Source organism: Saccostrea cucullata, unplaced genomic scaffold, assembly GCF_032062105.1.
Source record: "Saccostrea cucullata isolate Sc308-1 unplaced genomic scaffold, CSIRO_AGI_Scuc_v1 ctg6469, whole genome shotgun sequence".
NCBI lineage: Eukaryota > Metazoa > Mollusca > Bivalvia > Ostreida > Ostreidae > Saccostrea > Saccostrea cuccullata.
The window spans coordinates 14,478-35,149 of NW_026929016.1; the positions used below are offsets into that span (position 1 = coordinate 14,478).

At 31.9% G+C, this 20,672-nt stretch overlaps 1 protein-coding gene across 1 annotated transcript; it reads left to right on the plus strand.

Moving 5' to 3' along the window:
* Positions 1–864: 864 nt before the first annotated feature.
* Positions 865–15,215, plus strand: LOC134279578 (sodium-coupled monocarboxylate transporter 1-like). Its single transcript, XM_062761988.1, has 15 exons — positions 865–1,209; positions 1,918–1,986; positions 5,827–5,878; positions 6,494–6,561; positions 7,073–7,153; positions 7,831–7,904; positions 9,385–9,522; positions 9,880–10,015; positions 10,390–10,478; positions 11,334–11,446; positions 11,875–11,945; positions 12,308–12,394; positions 13,072–13,283; positions 13,975–14,075; positions 15,094–15,215. The coding sequence occupies exons 1-15, from the start codon at positions 865–867 to the stop codon at positions 15,213–15,215; spliced, it is 1,758 nt and encodes a 585-aa protein (XP_062617972.1).
* The last annotated feature ends 5,457 nt before the right edge of the window (positions 15,216–20,672 follow it).

Consider the following 20,672-nt stretch of genomic DNA (forward strand, 5'->3'; position numbering starts at 1 on the left):
TATTCACATCCAATTTCCATGAGCATTAATGTTCCTTTAAATAATTTTTATGAGACATGTATATTATAAAGCTGTTCTTAGATAGTGGAACTGTGCACACCCGCACGAAATGCCCCCCCCCCCCTATGAAATTGACAATTTTGAAGTACAAGTAGACTGACCACGGCATGTCTCAAGTTTCCTGAATCTATCCCCTAGGTTGAAACTAATATGAAATATATTTTTTTTAATTAAGAAACGGCTACTATGCTCTATTAATATTCCTGAAAGTGGGTAACGTAAATTTTAAAAAGTAGTGCGATAAATTATATTTATTCTGATTAAATTCATTATATGAATTTTGTTTCATGTACCTGTTATTTATTCAACAGAAGATAGAACTCAATAGCCCACATTTTACCATTTTAGGATATCATAATGACTTTTCCTAGTTGACTTTCTTCAGCTTGAGTATATCTGACGTTTTGTCAGTATATACTTGTTTTATTGTATCTGGTGTCAGGCTATGATAATGAGCAATGTTTTATCTTTGGTGATCATGCATGCATATAAAATTTCAATACAATATTTTTTGTAATAACAGAAAAATGTTCTTAAAATGCTAAAAGGACAATAGTCCACATCTGTCTAGCATACTTTAGCTTGTGCTCCACATGTTTCAGTAAAACACACATATCTGTAACTTAGCTGGAGGGGAGGTATCATTTATTTATACAATATGTATTATTTATTAAATGTTTATTGCTATTAACAGAAATCATTAATAGTTAATTGTCAATGCTTTTGCAAAAAAAAAAAAAAAAAAATCATATTTTATGATATTTCTGTATTATTTCGACAGTCCAGTTTCGAACTAAGAAAACCATGTTGTCAGAAGTGAAGTTTACCACAGCGGACTATGTCGTATGCGCTCTGGCGTTAGGCGTCTCGCTTGCCATTGGTATATACTATGCCATTTCTGGAGGTCGACAGGGCACCACCGCAGAATATCACCTAGGAAACCGCAATCTCAACTTTCTTCCAGTAATGTTGTCTTTGATGGTGACGTCACAATCATCCATTTTGATGTTGGGTGTTCCAGCAGAGACCTATCTCTTTGGTTTCCTGGCAACGTTTGCAGCTAGTTTTGGGTTCTTGGGCGCCTATTGGATTTCAGCACGAATAATTATTCCCGTAGTTTATCCACTCCGGATCACCAGTGTAAACGAAGTTAGGAATAGTAATTCTTTAGGACATTCGCAACGTACCTTACCTATTGATATATTTTATGCGCCAGGATCGATAGATCCGCGAGGCGTATATTATTTTTGTACTTTCTGTTTGTCTGTTTATCTCTTTGTCTGTCTCTTGTCAACTTTAACTTTTTAACAATGAGAGGTAGAGACTTCATTATTAATATGCATACTTCACTAATAAAGTTCTTTCAAAGGACACCAAGGTCAATGACATTGTGACCTTGACTGTGACCGATATGCTAAAATACTTTTTGGAACTTTGTTGTCGCCGGGCGCATAGTGTTTCACAAACACATCTTGTTCAAGATATTCTTAGTTTAAAATATAGCGTAATCAGATATTCATAGAAAAAAAATAGCATGCATTACCAGGGTGTTTGAAGAAATATCAATTGATGAACTTTCATGGATGCAACGTAAAATATAGTATATATAAGAAAATATTAACCATACATTCTACATGTTTCTTTTAGCCAAAATTGTTTTTAAGGAAGTGTAAGTCTACACCATTGTAGACTTTAAGATACAGAAGATAGTTTCTTCAAGAATTGGAACTCTTCCATGGAAAAGACAGAAATGTTAAAACTACGTTGCGTATGTCCTTAAACAGTATAATGCAATTAATTAACTCTTTCAAAATTACACATAAAATTAAATAAACTATTTCATATATTTATTTATAGTATTTTGAACTACGTTACAAAAGCAATCGAGTTCGGATCCTGACGACTTTCCTCTCTTTTTTATTTTGGGTAAGTCCTTAGGTATTCCAAGGTGACCTTTACTCAAACTTAAATCACTCTTAAATGCTATATTGTACACAATTTCTGGCTTCTGATTTCCTGTCTGATAGAAAAGAAAGCAAACAAGAGATATGGATAAATAAATGTACGCGTAGTGTGACAGTCTGAAAGAAACCTCTTTTATAATAGTAGAAAGAGGGGGGATTAAGGATATCCGATCCTCGGCCAGGAAGGATAACTCTTAAAATTATTATCCATTATCGATAATAGAGAGAGGGAGGGGGTATAATCAGACTGGTAATTGGTTAAGTTTTACTATAATTTGCTTTCTCTCTAATTCCTTTCAAACTAGAAGTAATCAATACATTGCCCAATATGACAATTGTTAAGCATTATTCAAAATGTAGAAATTTTATTTTTTTAAGAAAAGATTTTGATAGGTTAAGTTAATTGTTTTATGCACTTTTTTATATCAGAGTAGAGAAAAATAATTTAAGGTATTTTTAAACAGGTCGACACCACTACCTTATATGGAAGGCAATTTTTAATAGCCATTCTCGGTAACCACTTAAACTTCGTTGCCACGCATGGTCACCGATTTTGATGAAACTTCACCAATGCTAAGTATTTGACACCAGAAACAAATATCAAACAAAATTTCGTTGCTATGTGTCTCGGTTGCTATGGCAACAGCCGGAAAAGTTTAAAAAATCGAGATTTTCAGCCACTTTATATTTGACTGTGGCTTAATAAAAACTAGAAAAAGCAAACAAACCATTCTCACAAAAACATGACACCTTGATGTCACTTATACTGTAAAGAAACTGTTTAGAATATATCTCTAAGTAAGTGGTAACCAAGGGTACATTTGGAATACATTTAAAATGCTGAAATATGCTGAAAAACACTCCATATTCACTAATGGTAGGTGTTACATGCTCAAACACAATCAACGACTTAAGAAATACAATGTAAATGTTTGACCTTAAGTATATAAGTATAAGCAATATTATTCTATAAATCAGTTTTATGGTTGCCATGGTAACACAGTGTAACCATGCAAAAGCAGTACCTAAGATTGGGTTAATGCTACTGTCTTGAGGGAAAACATGAAAATTCAAGACTGGCAAATATGCATCCTTAGGACCTTGCAACACCAAAAACCATAGAAAAATTGGGTATAATTGCTACTTTGCAGTGTTACCATGGAAACAAAGAACCAGTGCTTAAAAGTGAATTATTTTGTGCTGCATTAAGAATTAAATTGTATTTGATCAAGAAACAAATTGAAGGACTCAGCTTGAATAGTACTTATCTGTTAGAACTGAAGTTGAATATCATATATTGATAAAATTTGATGAAGAAAACAACACTGTTGCTATGGTTACCAAGAAGGGAAAATGTTCGATTTTGTGAACTTTATATCAATATTAAACCCTGTGTGCCAACTTCTTGCATCCACTTAGAGATTGGATGATAGTCAAAATTGAAAATCAAGTTAGCTGTTAATAAATATCAATCATAAAAGTTTTGGGAATCTACATTTAAGGGTACGTATCCAAGGAAAGAAAATATTTTTCAGGTTTTAAGCATATATTTTCTGCTTATTTCCATAGCAACGCTCCATTTAAAGAATCAAATCTGAATTTTTTCAAATAAGAAAACTAGGAGCACACCAACATCTTTAAAAATTGATCATTAGTGATGAGGAAATGTGCTTTTTTAAAAGATAGGATCAGATTTAAACATACAGATTGTTACTTTGAAAGCTCTCTATGGTATAAAAACCTTGGCAACCATTGCCAACCAAAATGAAATATCATATTTTGTTCTTGGTATATGTTTCAAGGCTCTTTTTTCTATTATTTGTTCATATTTCATCTTATCATTGCTTTTTATTTTTACGTGTATGACTTTATAAAATTCAATGAATATTTTTTTTTTTACTTTTGAATACTTTGTTACCATAGTAACGTATGTAATAGTTGATTTACCAAACATGTTTATCGTGCATTTGAGACATCTGACCTTCAACTTTTGGAAACAGTCATTGCCAATTGTTTGTTTTGCCGCAAATGTTAACTATGGGGCTCTAAACATGTTAAAAAATGCCATTTTTCGAACTTTAAGACATGTTGCCATGGTAACTATAAAACATAGCAACCAATTTTTGCCTGATTTCAGTGTAGAGTATCAATGACTTTTATCTTAGAGAGTTTGGAGAAATTCTGAGACTATGCGTGCCACAGCTCCTATATAAAATTTCAAATCATTAGAGAGAATGGCTCTTAACACGTGATGATATCTTCGTCACACCCGTTCTCCAATCAAGTGAATGAGTCCCAAAGCATGACAGTCTACTATGTGAATACGATTCAATGGCGACACGTGGTTTTCGTCGGTTTACTGCATAATATTCACTTCGTCACTGGAAAAACCGTAGAGTTTCTTTATCACTTTATAAGTCCAAAATTGAAATATTACATTCCAAAGACATTGCTCCGTGCTCAAATTTAATATTGGAGTTGTTTAAGATGATTAATAGCTTCATCGAAAGTTTGAATACCGTGCAAACGCTTTGATGTTTGCATGTACAATGTACATTCAAAACTTTTTGATAATATTTAGGGGTTAAATGATAATTGCGCACCTTGTACTATTGTCTAAAACTATGTTCACGTATATCATGTGAAAAAACTCAAGGCTTTATCGACACGATAGCACCTACATGTAGGTCTCTGCAAACAATAGTTTAGGCCGATGTATTAAAAATTGATATAAGGCATCATAAAGCAAATTTTGTAAATGTGAGCAAAGAAATGAAAGATTTTACATCATTTTAAACATTTCTTTCATAAATCTCAAAAAAGAATTTAAAATTTGTTTCCAAGGGACAATTCAAGTTGGCCTTTATATTCAACACAGCTGAATACTTGTAGTAGCCCATAATGTATTCATCAATTGGTAAAGTAAACAGATAGCTAATCTACAAGCAAATTTATGCTGACGTCAGAAAATCTAGTGATCTCGACCTGTTAAACAACGAAATAAATGTCTAAAAAGATTAAAAGTCTGATTTTGTTTTTATTAATCTTAACATTGCTTAAGGAAGCTTTAAACACTTTTTTTTGTTTAGCAATATACACTGTACCTTTGAAATTGGGATTTATGATTCCCAGTTAATTCGATAAGCAAGACCCTGTTCTACATACGAAAAATTTCCAAAACGAGGCAAGCTAGTGACAAACAAGTTGATGAAATATGAATGCAAACAAAATCACTGAAAGCCATAATCTGGCAAGTTCTAAATGCATGTTTGATACAATGACATTGTCAGCAAATGGAATCGAATGCCCACTGACATTTTAACTAATTGTTAGCAATTTTTTTCCACAATGAATCGTTTCCGCTTTTTTACGCATTATATCAGGAGAACTAAAACGGATCTGACCGGTCTATAGCGGCTTATTACTCATTCATGGCACATGATCCAACTTCTGATGTGTTTAGAGATTATGCTTGCTCTGCTCCTGATTTTTTTTTACATGGACTTTGATCATGATTACTGTTCGTTGTTTTCTATAATTTATTTTTTTTTAACCTGTAAAGTTTGAAACACGAATAATACCAAAAAAACCCTTTCTAATTTATTCAAAATTGTGTTATTTACGGTATAAGGGTCCGTTTATTTCGTTGAACATCATGTGTAAAGAACTTATCTGTAACTTCTTTTGAATTGAAACCGTTTCTTGAGCAGTGTCTAAAGCTTCCTTAAACTATGTTGGAGTACCTTATATTTCATGTTTCTATTTTAGTTTTTAAGTTCAAAATACTTCGATTCCTTTTCAGTTCATATACATAGGAATTGTTACATACGGGGTGTCCACAGCGATAGAAACAGGTATAAGTATAAACAATATTTGATTCTCTTGGAAATAACGAATACAAAAAAAAAATTTCTGTTTTGATAATGTTTCCAATAAGTTAAACCACGTGATATTTAGGAAAAATTAATTTAATTGAATGTATATTTTTAACGTCCCTCTTGAGAATTTTTCACTCATATGGAGACGCCACCACTTGCCGGTGGAGAGCTGCAAATTTTTTCCTATACTTGGCACTCTGGGCCATTGATCAGTAAGGGATCTCTTTCCTACCAGCACCTACTGCGATACGGGACCTCGGTTTATACGGTCTCATCCAAATGAGGTCTCCAAATTTAACATATAACCCATTATATCGAAAATTATTTTAAACGTGATAAGATATTTTTACACAAACAATATCAAAGAGAATTATTAATTTTTCAAAATTTTACAAAAATCTGAAGTTTTTGGTCTTAGTCATAATTTCTTTTGTTAAGGATGAACTCCGTAAGGATGAATTCCTCACTTCGCGACATTAGAGCAGACGCTACCCTACCAAATAAATTTGAATATATATTAATATGAATAATATTATGTCTGAAATTTTAAAGACGATCTTTGATAATGAATATTTTTATTGTGTTTTGAAGTTTTAGGAGCACCAGTATGGCTGTCTATAATAATCGTGTCCACGGGAAGTATGATCTATACAGCTATCGTAAGTATTCATGAATGCATATACATGTAGACGATCTCATGTATATGTATGTACGTGAAGCATCACAGAAAATGCATGCTTAGCATGCTTGTACTTAAGGATAAAAAAAAAGATAATGCCAATTTCATAAAAGTCAATGCATTTAATATTCTGTATAAACATTTACAATGTTCCTTCTCTCTCTCTCTCTCTCTCTCTCCATCAGTTAATTAGAATTAACTTCATACTGCCCAATTTCCAGTCATTTTTATAAATGGTGGTGTTTTGAGATGTCTGTTACAAGGCAGAATTTTATAGAATATTGCATTTTTCTTCCACAATGCTTGTTCATTTACTTGTAAAAATGTTGTCCGATATATAGATATATTTCAGATGAAATAGTTTTCCATCATCTTAGAAATTCTAAAGTTTTTTTTGTTTGTTAAAGAAGGGGCAATAATTACTCTTTAAAATAGCATTTGATATGACAGTAACAGAATGGAGATTGATTGTTATGTATTTTCATGTACAGGGAGGCATCAAAGCTGTTATATGGACAGATGTAATTCAGTATACGATAATGCTGATCTCCCTCCTAGCTATACTTATTAAGGTGAGATTAAAAAAATCCAGACACAAAGATCTAAACCACGAACCATTTAAAAGCGTCTAAATTAACAAAATTAATGAAAATTTCAGTAAAGATAGTGTAGACTTGTAGCTTTTCAGAAGTCTTTTCCTTTTTAGATATCTATAATCCTTTTTCAAGAAGAGATTTGACAGTATGGCATTGTTTTAAATGAAATTTACATAAGGAACTTCATTATTTGTTACGTAACGTCATAATATCATAACGTAGAAAAACCTTTGCAACAGAACATCTACAGTAAATGCATACCTTTGTACACCTGAGCGTTATAATTATAGTTCTTTTTTCTGAAATGTATTTTTTTTTTGCTCTTGACACATGACACTGCATTATATGACATTATTATCTGATATAATAAATTCTGAAAAGTTTTCAAATTTTGTGACTGGATAAATCTAATTGTTACATTTAAGAAATATGACTACAAATTCATTTATTAGAATTTGCTTCGAAATTATGAAACATAATTTTGAAATAAGCGTGGTTTTAGGTTTTGATGATAGACGATAATCTACATTGAAATGAATTACTGATACCTGGTATTTAAAAAAAAAATATAAAAAAAAAATAGTTAACAAATACGTATACGTAAGTTTGTTTTTAAAATTGATAATTTATTATAATGCTATATTTATGTATAGGGTTCAACGAAGGTTGGAGGCGGCTCTGAAGTCCTTCGAGTAAATTTGGAAGGAGACAGGCTCAATATATGGAAGTAGGTTTTACGAGTATATCAAGCAGATTTTTTTATCCTTTTCGTCAATCACATTTAATTTGATTTGGTAGGACAAGGTGAGAGTATATTTATTACCGGTAGTTTGAACAGTTTTTACTCGAAGTGAATGAAACATGTACCATTAATAGAATTTTTGTATATTTTTTCAACAATGTATCTTGAAGATGAACAGACTGCAATGTTTTAAATTGAGATAAGTTACTTGTACTTGAAATTGTTCGCTGAAAAAATATCATAAGCTGCATCGTCTCTAACAAAAAGCACTATATTAAACTATATAGTTAATAATTGTAAATCAACGTTTCAATGTAGTAAATCAAAGTATATTTACCATGAGTTTCATATAGATATGTTTATTTTTGAAATTTTCTACAAATAGTTTTCTGATGTTACGTAGAAGCATTTATTGTATATATGTAAGACTCTAAGGTCCGATGGTGACGCCAAAGTCCAATGGTCTCGCCAAACCCCGATGGTCTGCGCCAAACCCCGATGGTTTGCTGTCTTTACGAACGCCAAAGTCCGATGGTGACACCAAAGTCCGATGGCTCGTTTCTTATGAGACACGTTGCGCTAAAGTACGATGATCTGACACGCCAAAGTCCGATGGTGCGGAGAAACAAGCAGTGTTTATGACGTCACATTAATCCGACGTCAATCCTTGACGCCATTGTCCTGCATTCAAAAGCCATCATTTCTGAATTCGTCCTCAAATAAAAATTTTATTGAATTTTCTTATTGCTTGCACCAGATATATTAGGATTAGTCCTCGCACACAACTCTATTGATTAGGGTTAGTCCTCGCACACTAGTCGAGTGATTTTGGGTAGTCTTGCATCCATCCAAACTATAGCTAGCTTAAAGTTGATACAAACTTTTCTAGCGTTCAGGCTTAGTCTTGAACCTATTTGAGAGATAAGGGTAAGTTTTTGCATTTATTTGTTTATTTATATACTTATTTTTAAGACCTTGGCATGGCAGCAGCATTGAGGTTTGGCGCAGTATTACTATGATGTCATAAATGTTAATTGGTTTCGGCACCATCGGACATTGGCGTGTCAAACCATCCGGATTTGGCGCAGACCATCGGACTTTGGCGTGACCATCGGACTTTGGAGTCCCATCGCACTTTCGAGTCCTACATATTTACATTTTTTCCGAAATATTTCATTATTAGCATGTAATTTAAGAAATTTCAAAGCGCTTAATCTTTAAAAAAAATTCGAGAGTAAAGCTTCATAGTAAATGAGAGTATCAGAGAATTACTTAAGCTTTATTTAACTGTAGTAGTATTTTCCCAGAGAAACTACATCCTCCCCCTATGTTTTGTATAATTTGATATAATTAATAATTTAAATTTGTGTTTTTCTGTGAGTGCATGTTATTACTTCAACCTAAAGTATGTTAACAATGAGGCATTCAGTACGAACTTATAAATCGACCTCTACTGTTCCTTCAGTTTCAGTCCTGACCTTACCCTCCGCTACACCTTGTGGAATGTTGTCATTGGAAACACTGCCAAGCTCTTTGCATTTCCATTGTCTCAGTCCTCAGTACAAAGGATCGGGTGTATGCCGTCAATAAAGGAAGCCTACAAGTACTATAATATTTTTAATTATGAAAAAATGAACAAAAAATATAATTACATGTATTCTGCTTTTTATATAAAGCCAGGCTTCAAGTTAGAAAATAGACTTTCAATAAGTTCTAACTATCATTTTGTGAGAACAATTAATACTCGGTAGTCCAAAGTTTAGACATATAATCCTTTTTTTTTCGTTTCAAAGTAAAAGTTAAACTTTCTCAAGAATATTAATTCAAATATTTCATAAATACTTACTAATAAACACATGTTCTTTGTAATATTTTATAGCTTTTTAGAATAGTTTGATATGAAAACAGATTAAAGAAACAAGTCATATTGTAATGTATTGTGAATCGTTTATTCCAACAGGATGTTTTTTATCGTTGCTCCACTGACTGCTTTAACTTTCTTTCTGGCGGGAAGTATGGGCTTAGTTGCTTATGCCTATTTTGTTAAAGTAAGATGTGATCCTTTAAAATCCAAATTCATTGGAAATCCCAATCAGGTACTAGTATATACGAGTATTATAAGTATTATAATTGTGTTCTTGTTGACTAAAACATTTCAAGTTTATTCAATTGACATAAAACCATAGAAAGTTTGTGAAGAAGTGCCATTTTTAAGAAAAATATAATTTATCTTACTAGATAAATCATGTTAAAATATTTTTCAAAGGGAGCATATTTTTCAATCTTTCAACATCTAATTGATATATAAATTAATTAAATGAACATTCAAAATTCGTTTCAACAAACAACTAGAGACTTAGGAATTTTGAAATAAAGATATCTAGTTATAAATTCGTGTAAATTCTGAAATGGTATTTCAATTAAATGTTCAATTAATAAAAAAGAATAAATTCTTCTGTTTTTTGTACAGATTTTGCCTACACTTGTTTCGGAGATATTTCAGGAAAATCCGGGAATGACAGGGCTTTTTATTGCCGGTCTTTTCTGTGCGACTCTAAGGTAAATATCATATAAATTTATATATGATATTATATATAAAAGATATAAAAAGTGATATTTTCTTTTCATAAGTATTTGACTCTGAAAAATATCCCATCATATTTGCTGATATTTTTTTTATCTATATGAATTCTTGAAATACCTCCAATTTAGCACTTATGAGGGAAATGTCCAAATAACTTAATCAAATAAAGATTGCTTTTTAGGCATTTAAGAAGATAATTTGTTTTCTTATAAGTATCTACTCCGAACACAAAATTTATGCGCAGGTCAATTTTGTTTTAAATGTGTAATCCAGTATATTAAGATTGAAAAAGTACTGAAGCTTAAATATTTCGATATAAACCTTAATAGCATTCTCATGGAAAATTTCTAGACCATATCATTTTAACTTACTCTGTTTTTAGCACAGTGTCCAGTGGTTAGACCATATCATTTTAACTTACTATATTTTTTAGCGCAGTGTCCAGCATCGTCTCAAGCCACGGTTCGGAGTCACATATAGCTTTCTCCTACCCGTGGCTGCTTGATCATAAAAAGTGTCGTAATCTTGAATATTTACGCCTCTGTATTGTGACGTCATATTTATTCAGTAGCAAGTTTTGTTTCCATCGAAATCAACAACTGACGTCGACAGTATAAAAGAAATATTTTTGATTGGATATTGAAAGGTCGCGATAAAGTTCATCATCTGACTATGCTTTACTCGCATTGGTCAATATTTCAATAAGCTATGAAGAATTCTCTCCTCGTTCAACCACGGCCAGATGGGAGAGGAGCGTACATTTTGGTCGTGGTTTGCGACGATGAGTGTCCAGTGGTTAAACCATATCAAATTAAATTACTATGTTTTAGCACAGTGTCCAGTGGTTATGCAGCATTATCTTCTATGACCCTTCAAGACATTATAAAAAAGAGGTGGAGAAAATTATCAGAGAGAAAGTCAACCATCGCCTCCAAACTTACAGGTGTAAAACCATACTTTTGTACACAGTATTTTACTTTGTCTATTGTGAAGAATGTAAATATTGCAAAATATGTTTACATAAGTAAATGCAGTACAATTTCAATAACTGTGCAGAATAGATGGTTAATAATAAAAATGAAATCGTGTTTAAAGTTTTCTATAAAAACCTGAAGCTTTTTAAAGAAATGTTTGATGAATTATTTCTTGTTAATCATACAATTATGAATTATTTTAACATTTGTTAAGGATTAGTTTCTATTTCCTGAACATCTTACAAATAGAACTAAATGGTTCATATGTACAAAATGTCTATGCAAAGTTAACTATTTTATTACCGTAAATATACATATCTCTATTTATAAATCCACAATCATCAGAATATTAAAAAAAAGATTATTGAAATAAAAATAAAATAATTCAATTGTATAGTGGTGGTTATTTCGTTTCTGACGACCGGTATGGCTTTATTGCTTGCCAATGTTAAAGGAACTCTTTTAAAGGTAGGATATGTTTATTGCAAAAGTATGATTTATTAATAATATTTTTGATCACTCATACTTATAATAACTTTTTTAAATGAATTCAATCTATATACTGACATGGATTGTTTTTGTTATGGATACGCATTATTATATTTTGATAATTTGATGTCTGATTATAAACTCTATGTAAGAAAAGACTTGAAAGAAAAAAAATATAAAGATATTGAAAAGTGATCACTTAAAAGTTCATTAAAACTATACAAATCAGATAAATCATCAAAGTTGGTCTATATTCCATTGATTAAGAAAAAAACCCATTATATACATATAATTATAGCTGATTTTTATCTTTTGCATAATTAGCCTTAATCTATTTTCAGCTAGCTCAAATGGTGTTGACTATTCCCACAGCGCCATTTACTGGAATAATACTATACAGTATTTTTTGCACATCTGCAACGACAGCGGTAAAGTAGTAACAACTAAATGAAACATATGGATATAGAATAATTAGTAAATTTAAATTATTTATGAAGATTAGTGTTTAATTTCATAGGAACAATACATATTTTATTTGCTAAATTATTATTATGAATGAAATCTAGTTCCATTCAAAACTGAGATTCAGGGAAATGACTTAATTTTCATTGCATTCGGGATCTGCTTTTTTCTGTATTTTGTCCCTTTTTTTGCCCTCTGCAGAAATTCCAAAAGATTTTTTTTCTGGCACAGCTTTATAAAATACTATTTTTATTACAGCCGGGAAGAGAGTTCAAAGCTGAATCAGACAAAGCAAGATAATTCTTTATATTTCAATACGAAATGTCATTTCATTTCACCACCCGCCCATATAGTAATTCAACGAAAATAAATATACTGTGAAATACACAAATTTTCGTCGGGGGTTAAATTTTTGTTGTTTTTGAGATGGGTTTCATTTTTTTTATTTTCGAGGTATGAAGAGACCCCTGAATTCATGTCCACAACGAAATGTAAAAAATTCCATACATAACTACTAAAAAATTCTTTATCCAAGAATTCAAATCCCAACGAACCAAGAGTGTTTACTCAAACCACTTAAGTATGACCCCACAAAAATATGTGATTTTACAGTATATCAAGGATTATTATTTTCTTATTTCAGGGAGCTATTGTAGGTGGTCTGACGTCGCTGTTGTTTTACTTGTGGATGGCTATTGGAAACATCATGGTCAGCCCCCCGTCTGTTGAGAAAAAGCTTCCCCCGGCTCCAGTAGACCAGTGTATAAGCAATTCCTCTATGTTAAGCAGCCTAGCAGTTTCTAACATGAGTAGCCTGAACGCCAATCTTTCAGGCAACACAGTACCTTATACTTTGTGAGTAATAAAACATCAGATAAAAGTACTTATGCTTGTTGAAAATAAAATATTTAAAGATTTTAAGGACAAGTGTGAAGTACATGAAAGACAGAACCCACGCTAGCTTCAATAAAGCATTAAGGTAGCCAATCTCAAAATATAATATATCAAACAATATTGATTCAAATTGAGAACAGACACGAACCCCCAAAACAGTGGAAGAAGAACACCTCTCTAAGATATACATATAATTGGGCTTTGACATTTCTTCAAGGAAGATAGTATTCTTGCCTGAAGAAAACAATTTCATGTCAGATTTTTTTTTTTCTGATGTAATATTCTTTAACAAACTGAGATACTTGTTAAGACTTTTAACAAATAACATTTCGAGCACAACGAGCTTTATAGAATAGAGCGAAATCTTTAAACCTCTATATACAAATTTTTGTTGAAAACAATCCAGAAATCTTTTGCGTGATTCCAGGCATTTGGAAATATAACGTACCTTCCGTTATTATGAAGAGTTAGTTCTTGCACAAAAGCTAACAGCAATAATAATTGCATTGAACAGCTAGATTGTTAAAAAACAGTTAATAAAGTATTTGAATTAAAAAAAATAAATAATCTAATGGTAAATCAAATTTGTAATTTGAAAATTTAAGAATCAAAAAAATATTTTTTCACATAATGTTTTTCCTTGTTATTGCAGAGAAGGTTTCAATAAAATTTACACTTTATCCTTTCAATGGTTTGACGTCATCGCCATTTTCCTTGTGATTGTAATTGGCCTGATTGTCAGCAAAGTCGTCGGTAAGCTGATATTACTAACACAACAAAGCAGGTAGATAAATATAAATATATAGTTTTTTGGGGGTCAGATTTGAAATTAATAAAACATATGTAGATAACGAACAGTATTCAAGATCAAAAAGTCCATCAAACAATACAAAATAGGAGCAGGGCAAACACAGACCTCCAAAACATCAGAGGTGGGATCAGGTGACATGGAGGAGGGAACATCTCCTACTGACTGGACACATGCTGTGTGCTCCTTGTCATGATTGGGAAATAACGAAAAAAATCCATCGTCAATTAAGTGTATAAATCATGGACTAATAAAAAACTTTTCTTCATTGTAATTGATTAAAGAGTTTGATACTTGGATTGCTTATAATAATATTTTAATGTTAATAATATGGAATCAGAAGGGCACAAAAGAGAGAACAAAATACCCTCCTGGTAACTGTGAAATTCATTTCTCATGGATTCCTGTTGATTTCATTTCTCTTGTTTTCAAAGCATGAAGAAAACAACAAATTTATACCAATCAGGAAATACCATTTTCATTTACATGACTACCTAATTATTCAACATCAATGATAACAAAACACCACAAACAAATATGTCTTACTCTAACACTGAAAATTTAACTTCATCGAAATATGGTATTACGATTGCATCAGGAAATTTGATGATGGATTCGAGATATTTTATTGTCAAAAAAGATAAGCAAAAAATGATTTTTTTAAATTCAATGCACATACAATGAAAAAAAACTTTTCATCATTTTATTTAGTTCCATACTGTAGATCACTTAATTTTCGCGACACTTCATTTTCGCGAGATAGCCATTGACTCTTGATAAGCGAGACAAAATTTTCACGAATTGTGGTTATTGCTTTAAATAACCTGAAGGACTACTACTATACGCAAGAATAAATTTTCGCAAGCACTCTGTCTCGCGTAATTACGCGAAAATAAAGTTCTCGCAAATAAAAAGTGATTTACAGTATTTCATTTTTATAAACTTGTCTAATTTTTATTTTAGGAGCTCCAAAAGAGGAAGAAGTAGACGCAAGATATGTTTTGAGTTTTATTGAACAATTTTTTCCATATTTACCAGAAAAAGTGAAACATTTTCTATCCTGTGGATCGCATAATAAAAAGTGATCGATTACGTTTTTTTAAATCATTCGAAAAAAAAATCTCATCGATTACGTATTTCATTTATGTAAAAGGTAACATCAAATGCCTATACTGTGTGATAATTTGAACCTTAAATTTTTAGAAATAGATTTACACCAACAAGCTCCAAAATTTTTGTAAATCACATTCATAAATTGGGCTGTACATTCTTTTGTTATAGTACGCTTAGTCAGCACAGTGTTTTTTAGGCTTATTTAAAATAAATTGTTTTGAGTTTTAATAGTTATGTTTTAAAACTTCAATTTTTATAGCATAATTTACTCTTAGAGAAAATTCATAATTGGTACAAGAAATAATTTTCAAAGTCCTGTGCATAATTTACTACAATACCAAACAAGCTCAGTAATTGAGAAAAAATTATCGGGGTATGTAATTACTGTACTTTCCATGTGTACAACGTGGAAACTTATTTATATTCTGTGACTGTGTTTAAGCTCTTATTCGTCTGAGGACGGACACTATAATGGTTTGAGGAATGACTCTTTACAATTTTGAGTTGAGAATTCTTTAACATCGCTTATTTTTGCATTTATCAAATACTGAGCATTCGAATGTCGTTTCATTATTCGATCGTCTGTCCATTCGACTGATAGTCGAATAGTCGACTATTCGTTGACATCCCTAGTATTTAACGTCTACGTTGCCTGGGTCAAGGTCGAATATCCGATTCTTACTGAGATGTCTTCGTTTCTTAGCATCTATTTGTATTAATACAAATTCATGTGTATTGCACATTTTGACATTTCAAAAATCACTTAATTTTGAATTATAGTATTGTACATTCATTCACTTTTTTAAAAAATCGATTAATATTCGCATAAGTTTTAGGTAGTTAACTTATTCATCTTTCTTTTTTATACAAAAGTTAATTTTATTTGAAACGTTCAAATAGATTGAACACAGATATAAACATATAACTATTGAAGTCTTACGAAATGGTCATAAAGCAATGAAACACAATATCTTCGTATAATCTAGTGTTAAAATGTTTACATTAAATTTATTTTAGAGGCGAAAACAAATTCAAGCCGAAGAACGCCAAGATAATCAGCAAATTTTAATAGACGAAAAATCCAGAGTAAAGGAGCCTAGCGACAGTTGACAGCGCTATAAGAAGAGCGTTCATGAATTCCTAAGTTTTTGTCACTTCAAATATCAAAAGATGTTTTATGTGTAAATTGTAAACAAAAGGTATATATACATGTACAAAAAAATATGTATATATAGGTTGTCAGTGGGTAACCAGTTATTCGAGAACTCGTCAAAAAAATTCAAATATCAATTTCTTTTTTCCCATTGCATGTCCTTTAATTTACACTATATGCCATGTTATTTTATTTTATTTTATTTTCTTGATTTCTGATCAGTTGATGTTTGTAAAAAAAAACAATGCATAGCAATAGAGATATTTTAAAGATTTCGGTGCAAGTTGTTTAAAATAGGATGATGATAATATTTCATAAGAATTGAACACATGTGTCAGAAACATTGGTTATCTTTCCCCATACAGTGCAGTGAATATGATATGTCACATTTTAAAATTACATAACAACTTACACATAGAAAAATATATGAAATATCATCTACGAATGGCAACCCATATAACAAAATAGACATTATTATACTGATAAATTGCTTTATCAATAAAATCATGGCTTGCTTTCAGCGATTTATGTAATTTCTTTATATCATTAAATTTTTTCTATTCTTCATATCTTTATATTTTTTCGTAGTTGAAGGGTGGCTGTTTCTTGATCGGGTGGCCTGGATTCTAGAAAGTGACTAATCTGTTAACAAACACCCGGCAAGAAAATGAACACCACGTTTTTTTGAAGGAGAAATTAATAACCGAAGTGACATGTCAAGGAAGGTCATATTGCACATAAGGAACCCGTTTTACTCAATGATTCCGCGTGTCATGAAAATGTCTTAATTTGAAGAACTTTATTGATACATGTATACATGTATTATTAATAATGCTTGTTCGGTGATCTAAAGGTCATGGGTTCAAACCCCAGTCGCGACTGAGATAACTCGATTACAAATAGTGGTAACTGTTCGTTCGCCAAGCATTCAGCAATTTGAAAAGTAAAGTTGCTAGTCTTTCAGGAAGAGACCAAAAAACAGAGGCCCCGTGTCACAACAGGCTTTTGAGCTCGAAAACAGTTTACTATCTGCATATTGCATTCCAGAATCCATGTTGTTAGCATTAATCAATATGATGTAATGACTCATAAAAGGGTAAACATAGCTTAAGATTTATTTAATTTCAAGTACGAAAAGTTCAATAATGTTTCGGAAGAATTAAGAATTCGTTAGGAAAAAAATTTAAAAAAGGAAATTTTATCGCAATCCGAACGTTTCTTGCATTTCAGCCGTTGTGCCAAAGAGAGGGAATTTTGGAGACTCAATTATATAATTATACATGGTATATATGTATTTGATCAATGCAGTGGAGTTGCGTCAGCACGGGTTAGAGTGCTCACCATTATGTGCCCCGGTCTGTGTGAAAACTCTCAAGTATTTATAGTATTCTTTTTTGGTCATATTTAATCGTCCTAATATGACCAACAGCTAAATTAATCGCTTTCTAAAGGTTGTAGATTTCTAAAATTAGAGTTTAACCTTTCTTTTCTTATAATTCTGGAAGAAACTACATGTAAAGTACGTAGGAAAAATTCTGATGTAAGACAAGAATCTTTCAACAACATTGTTTTAGAGAGTTTTTATTTATACTTATTTCTAAATTTGTCTCAAATTTTAATTAAGTGGCAAGACAACGTCAAGTTACTTGTACTTAAACATTTAAAAGCATTTATAATTAAAGTAGAATGGATGTACAACTTCACTGTTTAAATTGATTAGTGTGAAAAATGAAACTTTCAAGCCCATGTTTCCACATATTAGTTGTGAATATTAAATGAATTCTTCTTTCCTTAATAAATAGCAAGCAAATGTTTCTATCCGCCAACACCATCCGGTGTTTTAAAACGAACAAGGAAGAGGAAAAGTTGGCGGGTAATAAACAGCGGCGCTTTGGGTCCGTAAAAACATAAATGGTAATGTAATTCTGAATTAAAGCAATATGAGATTAATTTTATTGTGCTATTAAAATGTGTTAATATGATAGATTTGTATGTAATTTAAAATTTTATGTTCAATAAGACTAAAATAAAGTTTTAAATTGTTTTAGAAGACCTCTGTACAATCAAATATATATTTAATTTAATCAATATTTTATTATGTAAGTAAGATTATATAATTGGATTGGACATCAGGCATGGCCTCTCTAAGTCCTCTCCAAGGTCAAGGTTACAAATGTTAAGAATTGACAATGATTTACAATGATGAAAAAAAAAATCCTTATAAGTTACATTAATTTCTTTTGTTATCTAAGGTGGGAAAAAGAAAAGAAAAAAAATGAATCCTATTACATTATACAGAAGCGTTATTATTACATTCTGTTCTTTACTAGATTTCCTCCTTGTAATACAAATTGTGACCCCACCCTAGGCTACCCCACTGATCATAATTTAGACAATTTGAAATCTACACTACCCCAGGATGCTTCCACATAAGTTTCAGCTTTTCAAAGATTGTCCAATATATTTCTATGTAAAACTTTGATTCCCCAACTGTTGCCCCGCCCTAACAACCCCCCCCCCCCCCGGGACATGATTTGAACAATTAAGAAGCTACACTTCCCCAGAGTGCTTCCATATAAGCATTTCAGCAGTGGTTATTGAGAATAAAATTTTCAAAGATTTTTCCTATATATTTCTATGTAAAACTTTGATTCCCCATTGTGGCCCTGCCCTACCCCCCGGGGGTCATGATTTGAACAATTTAGAATCTACATAACCCAAAGATGCTTTCACATATGTTTCAGCTTTTCTGGCCCACTGGTTATTAAGAAGAAGATTTTCAAAGTTTTTTCCTATATATTTCTATTTAAAACTTTGATTCCCCATTGTGGCCCCGCCCTACCCCTGGGGGTCATGATTTGTACAATTTAGAATCTACACTACCCCAGGAAGCTTTCATATAAGTTTCAGCTTTTCTGGCCCGGTGGTTCTTGAGAAGAAGATTTTTAAAGATTTTTCCTATATATTTCTATGTGAAACTTTGATTCCCCATTGTGGCCCCGCCCTACCCCCGGGGGTCATGATTTGAAAAATTTAGAATCTACATTACCCAAAGATGCTTTCACATATGTTTCAGCTTTTCTGGCCCAGTGGTTCTTGAGAAGAAGATTTTCACAGATTTTTCCTATATATTTCTATGTAAAACTTGGATTCCCCATTGTGGCCCAGCCCTTCCCCTGGGGGTCATGATTTGTACAATTTAGAATCTACATTACCCAAAGATGCTTTCATATAAGTTTCAGCTTTTCTGGCCCAGTGGTTCTTGAGAAGAAGATTTTTAAAGATTTTTCCTATATATTTCTATGTAAAATTTTGATTCCCCATTGTAGCCCCGCCCAATCCCCGGGGGTCATGATTTGAACAATTTAGAATCTACACTACCCTGGGATGCTTCCACATAAGTTTCAGCTTTTCTGGCCCAGTGGTTCTTGAGAAGAAGATTTTTTAATGAACCCACCCTATTTTTGTCTTTTCTTGATTATCTCCCCTTGTTAAGGGATTTGGCCCTTCATTTTAACAATTTAAATTCCCCTTTACCCAAGGATGCATTGTACCAAGTTTGGTCAAAATTGGCGTAGTGGTTCTTGAGAAGAAGTCGAAAATGTGAAAAGTTTACGGACGGACAGACAGACGGACGGACAGCTAGACGGATGGACGACGGACACAATGTGATCAGAAAAGCTCACTTGAGCCTTCGGCTCAGCTGAGCTAATAAAAAAGTGCAAAAAACAGCAAAACAGAGTAAGTAAACAACTAAAGTGCAAAGAACAAATATGTAAAGAAAAATACAAAAAAGAAGGAAATAGTGACATTAAAAATAATTAGAACCTAACCCGCTCCTCCAATCAGCAGCTGCTAAATTTTCTATTAAGTTGATCATTAATTGTTAAGATTTTATGTTAATGCAGTAACTCCGCGGGCTGACTAATTAGCCAATGAAAAAGCGCGATTAGTAAGTTAGATCATATTGTCAACTTTTAGTGGTTAGGAAGGGGGCTCGGTCGCTTCGCTCCCTCCGCCCCTTCTTAACCACTAAAATTTTACGTAATATGATCTAACTATTACATAAATTTTGATCAAATATATAGTATTATTCACGAAATCAATATTGTACAGAATGAGAATAATGTAATTTTGCTTCAATCATAACTTATAAAAAGTTCTTCCCTCTCAAATATGGACAACAGAAGATTATAAAGATCTTTTTTTCTGTTTTTTTTTTAAATGGTTCATTACAATTTTGCAATAAAAATTCCGAGATCAATTGAGCAAATTT